We start from the raw sequence: 15261 nt of genomic DNA on the forward strand, positions 1-15261 counted from the left end.
GTGACAAATTTAATCAGTGTTAACTCAAAAAAAGCGGGCAAGTGAGTACCGCTCTGCTGTACATTAGGTGCCGTATGGATCATTATTATATATTATAGGAGTGTTAAATTTGAATCCAATGATAGTTATCATTGTATACGAAAAACGATTCTGAACGAAGATGATTTATCAGCCTAGGATATAATTTCTAGTGGTTGGTGAAAAAGGTGATTTATGTTTTAATGGCCTGAATACAACAAAATTTAAGTTCTTTTATAATAATAGTAAGTTAAACTTATGAAAAACCTTGTATTAAATTTTCAACTCTTAGCTACTTATACAAAAATTTTTATGAAATATACCTACAAAATAATTTGCAAATATTTTCGAATTTTCGTCAAAATTTGAACTTCAAATGCTAATAAAAAAAAATTGTGCCTATGTATTCTTATGATTTTTTAATCACTATAATAATAACTTATGAGGAACTTTGCATTAAATTTTCAAGTATTTTGATAGGGCCAAAAAGATTTTATCAACAAATAAAAAAACAATTTTCAGAAAAATTGAAAATTTCAGTTGTCTATAAATAGCTCAAAAAAAGTCAAAATATTTTGAAAATTAAATCACGTAAAGAAAACGCGAATCTTAATAACTGGTAAAATTTTCAAGTATCTACGACTTATACTTTTTGAATTATAACAAATATCAAAAATCGTTTGAGGCTAAACTGTTATTTAACGCGGTTTTGTAAAAATTTAAATTTCAAACACTCATAAAAATGTTTTGTCTGAATCCGGTAGAGTTAGAATTTTTAGGTCCCTGATGGTCCGTGCTCGTGTATCCGCTTCTTCCCACGCTTCTGCGTCATTCGTGCGATGGTGTGTGTCAATTAGATATCTATATTATTCTATCGGGTGGTAATTACATATCTATATTATTCTACCGGGTTGCAAGCATATGTGCGATGATCTGTCTTTGACCATGAACGATGCCGCCGCATAATATAATTGTTATAATATAATATTGCCGATGCGGCCAATGTTCTCACGCCGCTCCGCCGCCGTTGATGATCGACAACTGTTAAGGTGCGTTTACATTAGGGCCCGAACGCGAACAAACGCTAGCGAATGCCACCGAATACATTCGTACGCGAATTTGTTGATGATTCGGCCGTTTACTGTGTTCGGGACAATTCGCGGTCGTTCGGGCTTGTACTTCAGGATTCGCATTGAATTCGCTTTGAAAGCCAATATGGTTTAAAATATTCAGTTGTGGTCACACTACTATTCAGTAAACACGTGTACATTCTGTTTAAATTTGTTGTTTTTTAAATTATTTTGTTTTTATTTATTATTAAAAATGTCGTCAAGTGAAGATGCCGATGACTTATTGCTAGCTTGTGCGTGTGCTATTACTACAAAACTATTGGCGAAAAAGAAACAAAGAAAAAAACGTCGTTGGTGGATGCGATCGCTGTATCGGAACAGAGAGTTATATAGTGGTAGTATGTTACTTAATGACTTAAAAAATGAAGACGGAGACCATTTCAAGAACTGCTGTAGAATGACACCGGAAACGTTCAACAATTTACTCAATTTAATTGAAACCAAAATAAGAAAAGAAGATACACAGTTTAGATTATCTATACCAGCAAATGAAAGACTAGCTTTAACCCTCAGATACTTGGCCACAGGTGATTCTTTTGCAAGTTTATCATTACTTTTTAAAGTATCAAAATCATCCATTTCGTCCATAGTTCCGGAAGTATGCACTGCAATAATTGAAGAACTACAAGATTATATAAAGGTAAATATTTTTTCTTATATATTTCTAGCGTATAAGTATATAAGTTAGTACATATTATGTATTATATTTATGTATGAGTAGGTATATGACATGCAATCAATAAAGTAGAATATTATATTATGAAGTAACCAAATTAATTTTATTTTTTAAAATTATTGTTATTATAATATACATGTTAATAATATTTAAATTTAAATTGAAAGCATTTTTTAATTACAAATCAGTGAAGTTGTTAGGAATATACTGTGACTGTGGCGACTGAGGCGGAACCGAGGACATAGAATGAAGAGATGGTGAAGACGATGACGAAAAGTATGTGTCCGGTGACTGTGGTTGAGTTGAAAACGTAGAATGGTGAGTTGGTGAAGGTGTTAAAGTAGAATATGGTAACTCCATAGAAGGCGAAGATGTTGAAGTATGATATGTTCCTGTTGACTGTTGTGGTATAGAATAAATTGACTGAAAATGTGGCAAAGATGTAGCAATTTGTGATGTTGAAGTTTCTTGAGACTGATTAACTTGGAGTTGGAATTTGTAGCTTAATTCTGCATTAAAGATTAATGAGCTTATTTGATGTTGTAATATTGTTTTTGTTCGATCGTCGAACTGCTCTAGTTTACTAGCTATAAATTCTCCGAATATGGTAGAATCATTTTTTTGTTTTTTTGCTTGCCTTTTATCAGAAATATCTTGCATAATATTTTGTAAATTTTGAATAACTCTGTCACTATCATTTATTTTTTTACGTTTGCTTGGGAGTTTTTTGGGAGAAACAAATGTTTTTCTTTGCTCTTGAGGTTGCTCTGTTTCCCCTGAGTTTTCCCACAAAAATTCGTCAATAGTAGTTTCATTGACGTTTATAGTAGATTCATCTAATAATTTACTATTATCAGGCTGTAAATAAATATTTATAGAAAAAATTAACTTAGGAATAAAAAATAAATAAGTTACTTCAAAATTTTAAATAGACTAAAATTATTTTTATACTTAAAAATATACTACTATAAATACTCTTAATGTATAGTATATACATTAAACAATATGTATAATATGCTTATTAATTATTATAATATATATGTACAATTTTTAAGTAAAACTATATTTAAATATATTTTTGTTAATACATAGGTAGTATAAATTTATTATAATAATGGTAGTATATATAATATATTAATTAGGTAATATATTTCATAAAATTTGTTATATTATATAAATAATGTTTTAATAATATATTATGACAAATACTTATGTTTAAGTATGGTTATAAATTGTATTTATTTATTTTAAACTATTTTAGATGCCAACAACCCAAGAAGATTGGTTAAATGTTGCCAAAAAATATGAAACAACTTGGAACTTTCCTCATTGCCTTGGTGCAATTGATGGAAAACATGTGCAATTGCAGGCACCTATTGGTAGTGGAAGTGATTACATTAATTATAAGTCAACGTTTAGTATTGTTCTCATGGCGATAGTTGATGCCGATTATAATTTTTTGTACGCAAATATCGGTTGTCAAGGCAGAATTTCGGATGCAGGAGTTCTTCGGAATACGCCATTTTTTAAAAAACTTGTAAGAAATGAATTAGAACTTCCACCAGCAAACAATTTAAATGGAAGAGAAAAAATAGTACCATACGTGTTTGTAGCTGATGAAGCTTTTCCCTTAATGGAAAATATACTTAAACCCTATCCTGGAAGTCATGCAAAAGGATCAACCAAAAGAATATTCAATTATCGATTGTCTAGAGCCCGAAGAGTTGTGGAAAATGTTTTTGGCATTCTATCAGCAGTGTTCAGAGTGCTTCGAAAACCAATGCTGCTTGAACCAAATAAAGCAGAGATTGTAATCACGGCATGTGTATACTTGCACAATTATTTACGAAAAAATAAGTCTTCGAGAGATGCATATTCACCATCAGATTTTTTTGATCGCGAAGTCGAAGGACGTAATATTGGTGGAACGTGGAGACAAGAAACTAACAATGCTTTACGTCCGTTAGAAAGAGTGGCAAGAAGAGCTACACGATTAGCAGAAGAAAACAGAAATGAGTTTGCAGACTATTTTTGTGGAAATGGTGCAGTATCGTGGCAAGCAGAATTAGCTTAAAATTTATTTTTTAGTAAATTATATCAAGAATGGTTAACTTAATAAATTATTAATATACAAATTATATTTAATAAGTAAAATTTTCTAAATACTGTGACATTATATTTGTTAAAACCCAGGCGAGCTACGTATGCATATGATCCATCTAATGTTTAATCATGTGCATGTTGTATTATTAAATCGTGTATATTGTATAATAATGTTGTAATAGGTATAGTTTGTATTCAAACTAGAAACCAGAAAATAATAATTTACTTTATTTTTAGCATAGTTTATGTGTCATGCAAACGGAAAACCAAAAACATTGTCCAAATAATAACCAAATATTTTAGCAGTGAAAAGGTTAAAAATAAACGTTATTATAAAATGTTTAATATTACGTTTATAGAAGCATATTTCAGACATATACTATTTTAATATGACCATAACTTTTCTCGATATTACTGCCAGTAAATTTAAGAAAAATAATTATTCATTTGTAATTTTTAATAACTTAAATATAAAGTACTTACATCAAAGGTATCTTTAGTTTCTCGTGGCGAAAATGTATCGTTCAAAAACTGCATAGCTTTAAAAGCAAACCACTTGGAATGAAACACTTCATCGGCTCCAGCACCAGAACGTTTCGAGTTTGCTTCAAGGCGACGTTCTCTTCTATATGAGGCTTGTAAACTTTCCATCTTCCTCTTAACTTCATTTATATTTTTCTTCATCTCCTTACTTATCTCAGCCCAATAATCAATTTTTCTTTTTGCCATCTTATATTGACTATTGGTCGGATCCCATAGAATTGGTCTGGCTTTATACATTTCAATGAGAAGTAGACACTCTTCATCCGTCCAATCCATTATTTATTTTTTAATAAAATATATTATTACACTTAATAAATTAAATTTAAAAATTATTCAAATTGCAAAAACCGCGATGAGCGAGATAATTGGTCCCGAACTTAACCGAATCAGAAATGACGGCCGAATATCGTTCGAACTGAACGAGCGTTACTTTTGATTGTACCGCCATCCGAGCGAGCGTCACCGAGCGCGAACGAATCGTTCGGCGCCCATTCGCTCGCGTTCGGCAAACCGTTTACACTACTGCATTCGGTACGATTCGTTCGCGTTTGTTCGCGTTCGGGCCCTAATGTAAACGCACCTTTACGGTAATGTGTTAATCGTTCACGGTTAAGAAAATCTGTACTTGATCACCTGCTCACTTTAAGAATCCAATTATAAGAATATTTGTTACACCTTTATCGTAATTATAAAAGTGTTTTTGTTGCACCCCCAATGTTTAGGTTATTGTTACACTGAAAAAAATATCTTAGGTAAAATTAACAAATTAATTTTGTAATTAAATAACGAACATCTATATTGTTAATACTATAAGAATAGTGTTGAAATAACAATTAAGTTATACCATTAACGAACTCATTGTATACTCCATCAATAATTTATAAAATTAACAACCTAAATGTTTGTTATTTGTACAATTAATTGTAATTATAGCAAATTATACTTCATTAATCAATTACAAAAAATATTGTTCTAAAATTGACCGCTATGATTGAAAAAACAAATCATTTTATGAAAATAATGAAACAATATTGTTATTTCAATATAGTTATTCATTAAAATATTAAATCATTAACTAAACTTTTGTAAAATGAGAAAAGATAATCTTAAAATAAAATAACAATGACAATTTTGTCGTTTTATCAAATATTCAATTTAAATGTACAAAAATACATTATACGATTAAAATTATTTTTGTATTATTGGGGTATTTCCATGATGATATCCAAGCAGATACGTTCCCACCGCTCCGCCACAATGACCCATCCTGCAGACTGCAGATATTACTACGTAAGAACATTGAACATATTACATAACCGTCATAACCATTTCATTTCACATTTGGCATTTTCCATACGTTAAGCACGTTACCGTCCGCTCTTCAACTCTGTTTTGTCATAACGATTTTAGTGTTTTTTATATTTTATATAAGTTCCCGTGTTATATCATCTTAGAAGATAGAAGGTATGTATTAGTTATTAATATTATGTTACATTAAAATATTAAATATAATTAAGTACCTGTGTAGGTAAGTTATTTTAACTTTTGAAGTTTAAGATCGTTATTCTTTGGTTATCGTTAATAAAATCTAATAAATAAATTAACTATTTAGTAACTCCAGAATAGGTACAGTAAAAGAAATTAAACAGATTTTTTGATCAATTTTTTTAAGTAGGCATTTTAATTTAGTTTTGATAATGATTTGTTACTTATGTAAAACTGAGTGTAAACAATTACAGTCATTAGTTATCCATTTCAAAGTATTTCATTCGCTTGGCCCTGATAGTTCTTATGATTGTTGTGGAGAGTCATGCTTTCAGTCATTTCAGAGATTGAGTTCGTTTAAAAGGCATGTTAAAAACAAACATATTAAGTTAACATCAAATGATTCTCTTCCTATCCAAAACCCTATAATTAACAATACAAGTATTGATACTACTCTTAGTACCACTTGTACCACATCTGATATACCCTCAATATTTGTACAAAATGATACTTTTAATAGTTTTAATTATCAATCAGCAATTTCTGATCTCCATAAATCTGCTGTACAATTTGTTCTTGGTTTACATGTAAAGAATAACATAACGTTTCAAGATATTTTGAATATTCAAAAAAGCATTGTAGAACTCATAAGTAGTATAAATATGGGGCGTCTGGCTCCATTTTTCAGTGGAGATGAAAAAAGTTTGAGGGGGTATGGTCCCCTTGCAGTGTAAGAAATTCCCGCTGTAAAATGGAGCCAGACGCCCCATGGTTTTTCTAACCATTTATTAGTATAAATATGGGGCGTCTGGCTCCATTTTTCAGCGGAGATGAAAAAAGTTTGAGGGAGTATTGTCCCCTTGCAGTGTAAGAAATTTCCGCTTTAAAATGGAGTCAGACGCCCCACGTTGTTTCAGGGAAACCATGAGGCGTTTGGCTCCATTTTTATAGGGACACGAAAAATGTTTAATGCGGAATGTCCTTCTTTCAATATAAAAAATCTTCCTATTACTTTTACTGAAAATAAAACATGATTAGTTATTAGTTAAACGAATCATTTTCGTTTAAATTTCTGAAATAAATAAAAACATTTTTTTTTATTATCATTTTGTTTATTTATTTTAAATTAATTAATAGTATTTAACATCAAGTATTTTATAAATCAGTTTTTTAATATTATTCACACTAGTTTTCTTACTTCTCTAGTAAAAGGTACATATTCAACAATGCGATCATGAATTAATAAACAATAAGCAGTTACACCTGTAAGAGATTCCGATGCTTCAATTTCCAATTGAACATCTACTGATGATGCTGTAGCCGAATAGTTCTGTTTTGAAGTATCGATAACTACAATTGGAGCGTTCGATAGAAAAGTAGAGGGACTTAATAAGGGGTTTCGTATATTTTTTTCATAGTACGATTCTTGAAACGATGTATACATATCATATAATAAGGTGAAATTATTTTTCGGAAAATCTAAATTCAAATTATCATATGGATAAGCTATTGAGTTAAGAAATACTTTAACGTTTGTTATATTACAGTGATCAAATATACTACAATCTTTTTCTAACGAATTTTTACGTCCTTTTTGTAATCCAATTATGATAAATCGTGGTTTTTCTAATTTTGATGCTGTCTTCAAGTTCCACACTACTTTTTTTGTGATTCCGAGTTCAGGATATTCAAAAGTTTCAAAAGATCTGAACGGGATAAACAAACTTTTTTCTTTTTCAATAAGTTTTAATAATTTTAACCTTTCTTCATCATCAACAGTAATATGTGGAACCTTCCAAACTATTTTATTCAAATCAACTTTTCCAGAATTTGTACTTGCACTGGTTATTACCTTTAGAGCGTTTAAATCGTTATGACATCGAGTTAATATTCGTTTTAATCTAGAATTAACTAATATCTTTTTAAAGTCTTCAAATAGACCTAACCAATATTTCAACGGAATGCATGCACTAAATTCTCCATTATTATTTGATGGGTTTGAACTATTTTTAAAAATCCAACCAGCATTTTCATAACAATTATAATTATCAAGTGTACCTGACAGATAACCTTTTAACGAACTGGTAATACCAAGTACACGTGTTCTATCTACTTCTATTCCATTGATTTCAAGTCGTATTTGATCAAAGAGATAGGAAAAACCGTTATTAGTAAGTTTTACTTTTCCAGCATCTGATACTTGACCTTCTAAATATATAAAGCTTTCATTCAGATATGGATAAACATCTGTTTGTTGAATTGATATACGTATTTCATCGTTATTATTAAATGAAGTTGTATACGGTGTATATGAATGATATTCGATTTTCGTAATTTTAGAATCGGTTTCAAACGGCGAACTTATATCTAAAATATCACTTTCAGGCATTCTGCTTTAACTTATAACCTAAAGCCTTTAAAATTGTTTTATTTTTCGTTGTTATTTTTTTTACTTTATTCGATGTTACCGGTACCGCTTTAGTCTTTTGACTTACAAGATTTATTTTATGTAATGGGCTTATATTGAATTTTAATCCCATATTAAGATCCGTAACGCTTAATATGTAGATTGATTATAAATTTCTCACCTAAATTGTTTATCGGATTATGATCTTGATCAACTAATTGTATAGTTATTGAATCGATATTTGTTTTATTTAATTTGTAATATATTAGGTTATTTGGTGTTTGAATCAGCTTCAACCCTATGTTCTCACTAGGGGAAAACTCATAAATTTAATGACTTGACATATGGTTGTTGAATGAACCTTGAGATATATTACACATCACTTTTAGATTCTGAACGAAGTGATGAATGTATTGATTTTACAATGATGTGTGTTTTTTTTTTGTGTCTGTGTACAGCATAACTAGTCGAAATAATGCTCCAATTTCAAAATATGGGGATGGTATCCGATGTAAAAGTGAATATCCTTGGTGCATTATAGAGGTAAAAAGTTAACATTTTCCAACAGTTTTCAAAAAAATCGAGAAAAACAAAAAAAAAATGACGAAAAAACGGCAATTTTTACGCAAAACCAGTTTTCGACCAAATCGATTTTTTTTTATGGTTGTAATTCAAAAACTAATCACTGAAAATACTTGAAATTTTCACCAAATGTTAATGTCAGTGTTATCCGTATAAAGTTAAATTTTCAAAAAATGTTGACTTTTTATGAGTTATTTATAGACCACTGAAATTTTCGATTTTTTTTGAGAAATTTTTTTAAAGTGTCGATAAAAAATTTTTGGATGACCAAAAAGTTTTGAAAATTTAATACAAGGTTCCTTATGAGTTGTTTTTAATGTAGCTAAAAAAAATTAAAAATCGTTAGTCACAATTTTTTTTTATATAGTTCAAATTTTTACGAAATCTGTCGAAAACGCGAAAATTTGCAAGTAATTTTGAAGTTGAAAAATCATAAAATTTTTTTCTTTTATAACTAAGTTTTGAAAATGTGGTACAAGGTTCTCCATACATTTTTCTTCAAATATCTGTAAAAAAAACTCTACCGGATTCAGAAAAAAAATTTTATGAGTGTTTGAAATTTAAATTGTTACAAAAACCGCGTTAAATAACAGTTTAGCCTCAAACGATTTTTGATATTTGTTATTATTCAAAAAGTATAAGTCATAGATACTTGAACATTTTACCAGTTATTAAGATTCGCGTTTTCTTTACGTGATTTAAATTTCAAAATATTTTGACTTTTTTTAAGCTATTTGTAGACAACTGAAATTTTCAATTTTTCTGAAAAAATATTTTTGAAGTGTCGATAAAATTTTTTTGGCCCTATCAAAATACTTGAAAATTTAATACAAAGTTCTTCATATGTTATTCTTATAGTGATTAAAAAATTATAAGAATATATTGGTACCTAAATTTTTTTTTATTAGCATTTGAAGTTCAAATATTTACAAAAATTCGTCAAAAGCACACTCAACGAAATATCTAGGTAAAATTGATAATAAGTTAAGTTAAACTAACAAATACTTTGTTAACATACGTTCTACAAACTATTTATTGATATCACAATTTAATTTTTGTCAAATCAAACATTATCCCTGTTAGTTTATTCTAGCAAATCTATAGGTAGGATTAATGAAATTATTGTTAACATTAACATACCTACCTTATTAAAGATTATCAAAATAATTGTAACATTAACAAACTTCCTTGTTTATTTTACAAACCTAATGTAATACTGTATTGGTAGAATCTACTACACTCATAGGTACGATTAATTAAATTTTTGTTAGCATAACCAGTCATACCTTATTACAAATTACTGAACCGGTTGTTAAATATTTTTATTGTTACCTACTTACCAAAGATAACACAAAAGGTAAAATCAATAAAATAATTATTGATTATACAAATCGGTACCATAGCCAGAAAAAAAAATCAGTGGTGGGGGGGTTGCTCATAGTTGCCCTTCTCCACCGCCCCCCCCCCCATTATGGCACTGATAAAAATTATTGTTCAATATTTAGATTAAAGAAAAGTTAAACTAAGCAAAACAAAATTCTCCTTTTGTAAGTAAATCAAAATATTGTTTATTCCCTCAAATAAGTTAAAGCTGCTTAGATCAATAATGAATAGAAATTTAGACCAAGTATAATTCACCAATTTATTAAAAAAAAAAATATTTTAGTTATTAATAATTAATATAATAATATAGGTGATAAGTTATTACCAAATAAAATTGCTGCACTCAAATAGTTTACATAACAAATTTATTTGCAAAATATATAATAAGGAATACATACTAAAATATATTATTTCTTACTATAATAATAGGAAATACTTTTCAAAATAAATTTATCTTTTTTATTTAAAACAAATGCTTTTAGTAGGTAAAAATCTGAATAATACAAATAAAATTTTTTGAAATCATAGTGAAAAGTAAAGTTTTAAACTGACAAAAAAAAATGGCATAACTGTTGTTTTACAATAGCAAAATAAAAAATATAGGTAGGTTCTTATAAATGATCAATAAGTGTTGTGTTTATAAGTGAAAGAATAAAAATATAAATATGGCACCTCATTATACATTGATTCTAAAAATTATGATTTGCATCTAATTCTGAGCAAATTTGATTTACCAAACTACATCTCTTATCATATTTAGTATGAATTTCATAAAAATAATTTTGCAAAAATAGCCAAACGTTACTTGATTCGTTAGGATATTCGAGATTAAATACATGGAACAGTTTAAAACAAATATCGACGGCTTTAAAAATAGAAAATAATTTGTATTTAACATCGTCAAAATACACTAGTATTTGTTTAGGATCTAATAATGTGCTAACCACTAGTATACATGGTTGTATATTATTTTCTTGTTTTTTTAGTTTTGATATGACAACTTCTAATTCCATGGGAGTAGATGCTTCTATGATAAAAGTGTTTTGTGAATCTTTGATAGAATATTTTATGCAAGATTTTTTCCCATTGTCATCTCTGGTTATTTTTTTTTGAAGTAGGTATAAACAAGGAATGCATCAAATAAATTATAGCCAAGTTCTTCCCATCTAGAACAAAACACATATGTATTGTTGATTAGTTTGTATACTAAAATTGTAATAACATAGGGAAAAGGAATGTTGCCCTTAAATGGAAGATACTGTGATGATCAAATTTTGGATAAGCTTTAGAAATAGAACTGAAGTGCATAGGCGCAAAGTGCCCAATTTTTTTGGGGGGACTAATTCCTCTCCTGGCCTCCTGTCATTATATTTTTAAAATGAATATATACTTAGTACTAATTACTAACTTTTAAATCAAAGTGACTTGGAAAAATCTTCCTTTATTAGCACCAATGCTGAAGTGTTATTAATTATAACAATTAAAGTAATATGACAAAACGACTAAGGCAGACATGCAGAGTGATGAGAAAAACAATTTTATACCCATAGTCCAAAATTTAGAAAAATAAAAAAATTGAATCTACTTATTCATTTAAACTTACCTTCGCATAAATTTGAAAATTCTCTTAACTGATTTAACAGTATTTTACTTGCATTATCTTTTATTCTTTCATCAAAAATATTCAATAACAAAGATGATTTGCTTTCAAATTTTGTAGATAAGCTTTTAAAATTTGAGTACATGTGACTAAAATCTATCTCTACCTAAAAAATATAAAATATTATTTTTAAGTAACCAATTGGTTGGATATGTAAATAGATTTTCAGTTTTAAAAATTAATTTATAGTAAATATAATATTGACTGAAATTCTATTTATTTGAGTGATTTTTAGATTATAATTTATGGTATATAATATTTACCAATTTATAGCCCATTGGTTTCGTAAAGTGATTCCATTGTTTGAAGATGGATGCAGTGTTGTTATTCTTTATAAACTGAAGCCTGAACATTGTTGTTTTTTTCCAAATTGACTCAATTTCAGGCCAAGATAAGTCCGTATCTTGTAAAGTTGTACACAAATATTCAGCATCAGGTTCAATTTCTATGCAAAATATGTATTACTAATTAAAGTATTTATAAGAATAAACATAATTAAGTATCAAACAAATATATGCATATTAAAATTAATAAATACGACTGTTCAAATTCTACCTTTAATATAACATACGATTAAATATTATAATACTTTATATAATAAGTTGTATCATTAGACGATATAAATTTTTAAATCATCATTATATTTTAGAACATTATAGTTTACAGAACTAGGTAATTTTACTACCTAATTTTGCGACCAATAATTTAGTAACATTTACAAAAAATAAATTTGTTTTTAAATAAATCAATAATATTATTTTCATAGGTACCTATTCAATATTAAATCAGACGATTAAAAATAGGACAAAACAATTTATTAAATTTCATAAATTACTTACCAAGTGAATAATTAAGTTGATCTTCTGATCTACAAACAATTTTCTTATTACACTCGTGTGTTTTACTTGTTAATTTCAATCCAACACTTTGTAATTTTTTCATTGTATTAAAATATTTTGAGTACAATTTACCTTTTGGAGCTTTACAAGATACATCTCTCAAAAAATATACATCCTAAAAAATTATCATTAATTATTAAAAATTTTAAAATTAAATTTAGATTATAGTTATAAATTTTTTACCTTTATTTCAGAAGGGAACGACATAACAATTGCATTGGCTATATCATTGGCTAGATTGATAGTCATAGTCTTATTTCTCTTAATCAAATCATTGATTATAATTTCGACAAGTAAAGTACGACATGATTCGTTTAGATGTTTCTGCTTATAATAATAGTCAACAATCATTGGACCTTGGGTACTTTTAGTTAAAATTGGACCTAAATCAAAAACATTTTCAGGTAGATTCATTATTGAGGAATTTGATGGAGTTAGAGTTGAAGCTGATGGAATGGATTTAGTTTCTAATAATGAACCATCAATTAGTCCCAACTGATTTTGTTGATAGTTTTTGACATATTTTTCAAATTTAATTCTCAGACCAAGTGGAAAGTTTGCCATCAGTAATCCAATATGTTTGTGATTCATACATTTCAATACTTCAGTATCTATTAATTGATCTAAAATAAAAATGTATTTACATTAAATTATACTCAGTTATTTTTCCAGTACAGTACTGAAGTAATTAACTGTTACATTATATTGTGATCTTGTATTTTTGAAATAACTATTGATTTAATTTTAACTCAAGTGGTTTAACTATGGGTATGATTGTTACAAATGTAGATTCATTAAAATGTAAGTTGGTACCTATCTCAATAAATAATTTTACACATTTTCAATGAATAGCTTATGATTTAAAAATAAAATGTATTCTTGACTTTACTGATTTATTATAATTGTAACTATGACAAATATTTGAAAAAATGATTCTATTTCTTTTTTAAGCATAGTACTGTTTTTTTTTTAACAATCACCCTCTACAATTCTTACCTATGCAAGTTTGGTAAACACATTCAAGTTTCCATGATTTTAGAATGTTCCATATTTCCATACACTCATCATCACTCATGTAGGTAATTGAAGACTTTTCATTATGAGTTATAGACGATGAGGTTGATCTATGTTTTTCATTTGATGATATTTCAGGTGCATAGACCTGACCTATTTCTGTATAATCTTTAGTTGTAGACAATGTTTGTTCAGAACTATTACTTATGTCTAACCAATTGTCCATTATATAGCAATGTATTAACTACCTATATAAACAAAATTAAGATTTTATAATACACCATATACATACTTATTTAATTTACCATATCGCGTATACCTAGTTGATGAAATAATAATTTACAAGTGACAAAACATTAGTATATATACATTAAACACTCAAAAATTAAATTTAATAATATTCTTTTAGTCTTATGAATAAATCTCCATTAATAACTTTATTTATATTAAGGGCCGGTTCTACCACCTTTAGATAACTCATAGTTAAACTTATCCATCGGATAATTTGACTTATACCGTTCTACAATGTCTAGTTATCCCTGAAGCTGTTGGTAAAGTTATTGGTAACTTGTCAAACAGTTTTACTACTGAATAAGTATTTTATCTGGAGGATAATCTATGGTTATATCGGATTATTATCATATTGTGAAAAGATGTTATAAAAACTGTACCTAATACTTTTACTATACAATTGATTTAGTTTAAATTCGAGTCTTATATAAGCTTATAATAATTTTTAACTAAAAAAATGTTTTGCAATTTTGATATTATATCTGATGAAGATGAATACAATATTGAAGATTTGCCGAAACCACGAAAAAAAAAAAGTATTTCGAAATCGAATGGACGATTTAGAAATGTGGGATGATGATGAATTTTTTATGAGATTTAGACTAAAAAAAACCACAGTTATTGAACTTTTATCTAAAATTGAATTTCATTTAAAGTCAAAAACGAACAGGTAAGTAATTTATTGTATATATTTATATGAAGTTATTGTTATAGGTATATTTATATCTAACTATTTCTAAAGTAAATTAGCCATCAGCAAGAGCAGATTAGGCAGTATTATAATTATAAAATTGGGAATTTTTCACATTACGTTAGCACTTAGCACGTTGACGGACAATCGATTAATTTTACTGCATATTAAATAGTAATCGTCTATTTGTATCTATATTGACAATTTAAAATATTATTACTGCTATAGCAGAATTCTAAATACCTTCCAAAAAGTGGCATTACTGATGTGTCAGTAATATTTCCAATGGTTACTTATGAAATAAAAAGTTGAGTTGCCCATATTAAGCATATTATTGCGCATTTTGGCACTATTGATTATTATTGATAATTATTTCCGT

The 15261-nt window shown here is 27.9% G+C and overlaps 1 protein-coding gene across 1 annotated transcript; it reads left to right on the forward strand.

Moving 5' to 3' along the window:
• Positions 1-1064: 1064 nt before the first annotated feature.
• On the forward strand, positions 1065-5050 carry LOC126551292 (uncharacterized). The gene is made up of 2 exons (XM_050204238.1): positions 1065-1788; positions 3086-5050. The coding sequence occupies exons 1-2, from the start codon at positions 1342-1344 to the stop codon at positions 3896-3898; spliced, it is 1260 nt and encodes a 419-aa protein (XP_050060195.1). The 5' UTR covers positions 1065-1341; the 3' UTR covers positions 3899-5050.
• Positions 5051-15261: the final 10211 nt, after the last annotated feature.

Source organism: Aphis gossypii, chromosome 3 (genome assembly GCF_020184175.1).
Source record: "Aphis gossypii isolate Hap1 chromosome 3, ASM2018417v2, whole genome shotgun sequence".
Classification (NCBI taxonomy): domain Eukaryota; kingdom Metazoa; phylum Arthropoda; class Insecta; order Hemiptera; family Aphididae; genus Aphis; species Aphis gossypii.

Coding starts and splice junctions, on each gene's coding strand:
- LOC126551292 (XM_050204238.1), top strand. CDS start 1,342: ATGTCGTCAAGTGAAGATGCCGATGACTTATTGCTAGCTTGTGCGTGT. Junction 1,789..3,085: donor AACTACAAGATTATATAAAG/GTAAATATTTTT, acceptor AAACTATTTTAG/ATGCCAACAACCCAAGAAGA.